This window comes from Pteropus alecto, unplaced genomic scaffold (genome assembly GCF_000325575.1).
Source record: "Pteropus alecto unplaced genomic scaffold, ASM32557v1 scaffold320, whole genome shotgun sequence".
Classification (NCBI taxonomy): Eukaryota; Metazoa; Chordata; class Mammalia; order Chiroptera; family Pteropodidae; genus Pteropus; species Pteropus alecto.
This window is the reverse complement of record NW_006429963.1, coordinates 643,029-644,123: the sequence shown is the minus strand read 5'-3', so window position 1 is coordinate 644,123 and position 1,095 is coordinate 643,029. Positions and strand designations below refer to the sequence as shown.

Genomic DNA, 1,095 nt, shown 5'->3' with positions numbered 1-1,095 from the left:
ACGACCCCCACTACCCACACGGCCCCCATGGCCCCCACGGCCTCCACCCCCACGGCCCCCACGGCCCCGGGCGTACGTACAGGTCAGCACGGCCGGGCAGCGGTTCTTGGGCACGTTCTCCTCCCTCTGGGCCACGAGCGAGCTGTTGGGCTCCGCCTGGTAGGCACACAGCGCCTCCCACTCCTTCTGCAGCCGGTCCTTGTTCTGCAGGTGGTCCTCCATGTAGGCCTGAGGCACAAACACGGAGTCAGGGCCGTCGCCCGCGCTGGCTCCCCTGGCGCCACTGGGGACGCCAGGAGGCCGGCGGAGGCGGCCCACACGTCACGTGCGGGCGAGGGTGGGGGTCTGCATCACGCCCGGTCTGGAGAGACCACAGACGAGCCGGGGCCCAAAATGCACATGGCTGAGCGCGCGTTGCCTTTGGTGGTTCAAAGGTGTCTGTGCTGTGTCCACCACGGTGCGGAGCTGTGGCCGCCAGGACCTTCAGGTCCTGACATCACCGTGTCCTCGGCTGGTGTGAAGGACACACTCGTGGTAGGTCAGATTTGATTAACTGGCAAAAAATGCCAGAAAAGCACGTCCAGCCCGGAGTGCGGGAGGGAGACGGGGCCTTCGGGGCGTCTGCTCGGGCTCTGGAGCGGGGGGGTTACTGAGGCCGGGAGGGGCCGGCACGGACGCGGGTGTGTCTGGCCGGGGCAGGGGGACGGTGGGGCCTCGAACGCGGCCGCGGGGTCCGGGAGGCTCGGCGGGGGTTGCGGGCTTGGGGACACGTGGGAGAACCTGCTCCCTGTGCCCCAGCGAGAGGGACTCGGCCTCACGGAGCAGTGGGAACGGCGTCGCATGTGGACACGGACGCCGTGGAAAGCAGAAGAAACGACGCTGAGCACGTGCTGCTGCCCAAGCTCGACCCGCACGGCGACCCGCAGGCAGCGCTCCGCTCGGTTCGAGGCCTTCTGCCCGCTTTCTCCAGATCGACGTGGCAACGACGGCTCGAGACTCTGCCACTGCGAACAGCGCCACCCACAGTCTGAAACGGTTTCACGCGTCCGGGCCGCGTCTCGGCCAGGTGGCCCCTGCTCCGAAGCCCCTCGGCAG

General features: G+C 68.9%; 1 protein-coding gene across 1 annotated transcript in view; it reads right to left on the bottom strand.

Moving 5' to 3' along the window:
* The window catches only part of PTPRN2 (protein tyrosine phosphatase, receptor type N2), a 299,480-nt gene that overhangs the window by 35,854 nt on the left and 262,531 nt on the right, over positions 1 to 1,095 (bottom strand). The window contains exon 14 of the mRNA XM_025044908.1: positions 81 to 228. Within this exon, the coding sequence (XP_024900676.1) occupies positions 81 to 228 (148 nt within the window). The remainder of the gene's footprint in view (positions 1 to 80; positions 229 to 1,095) is intronic.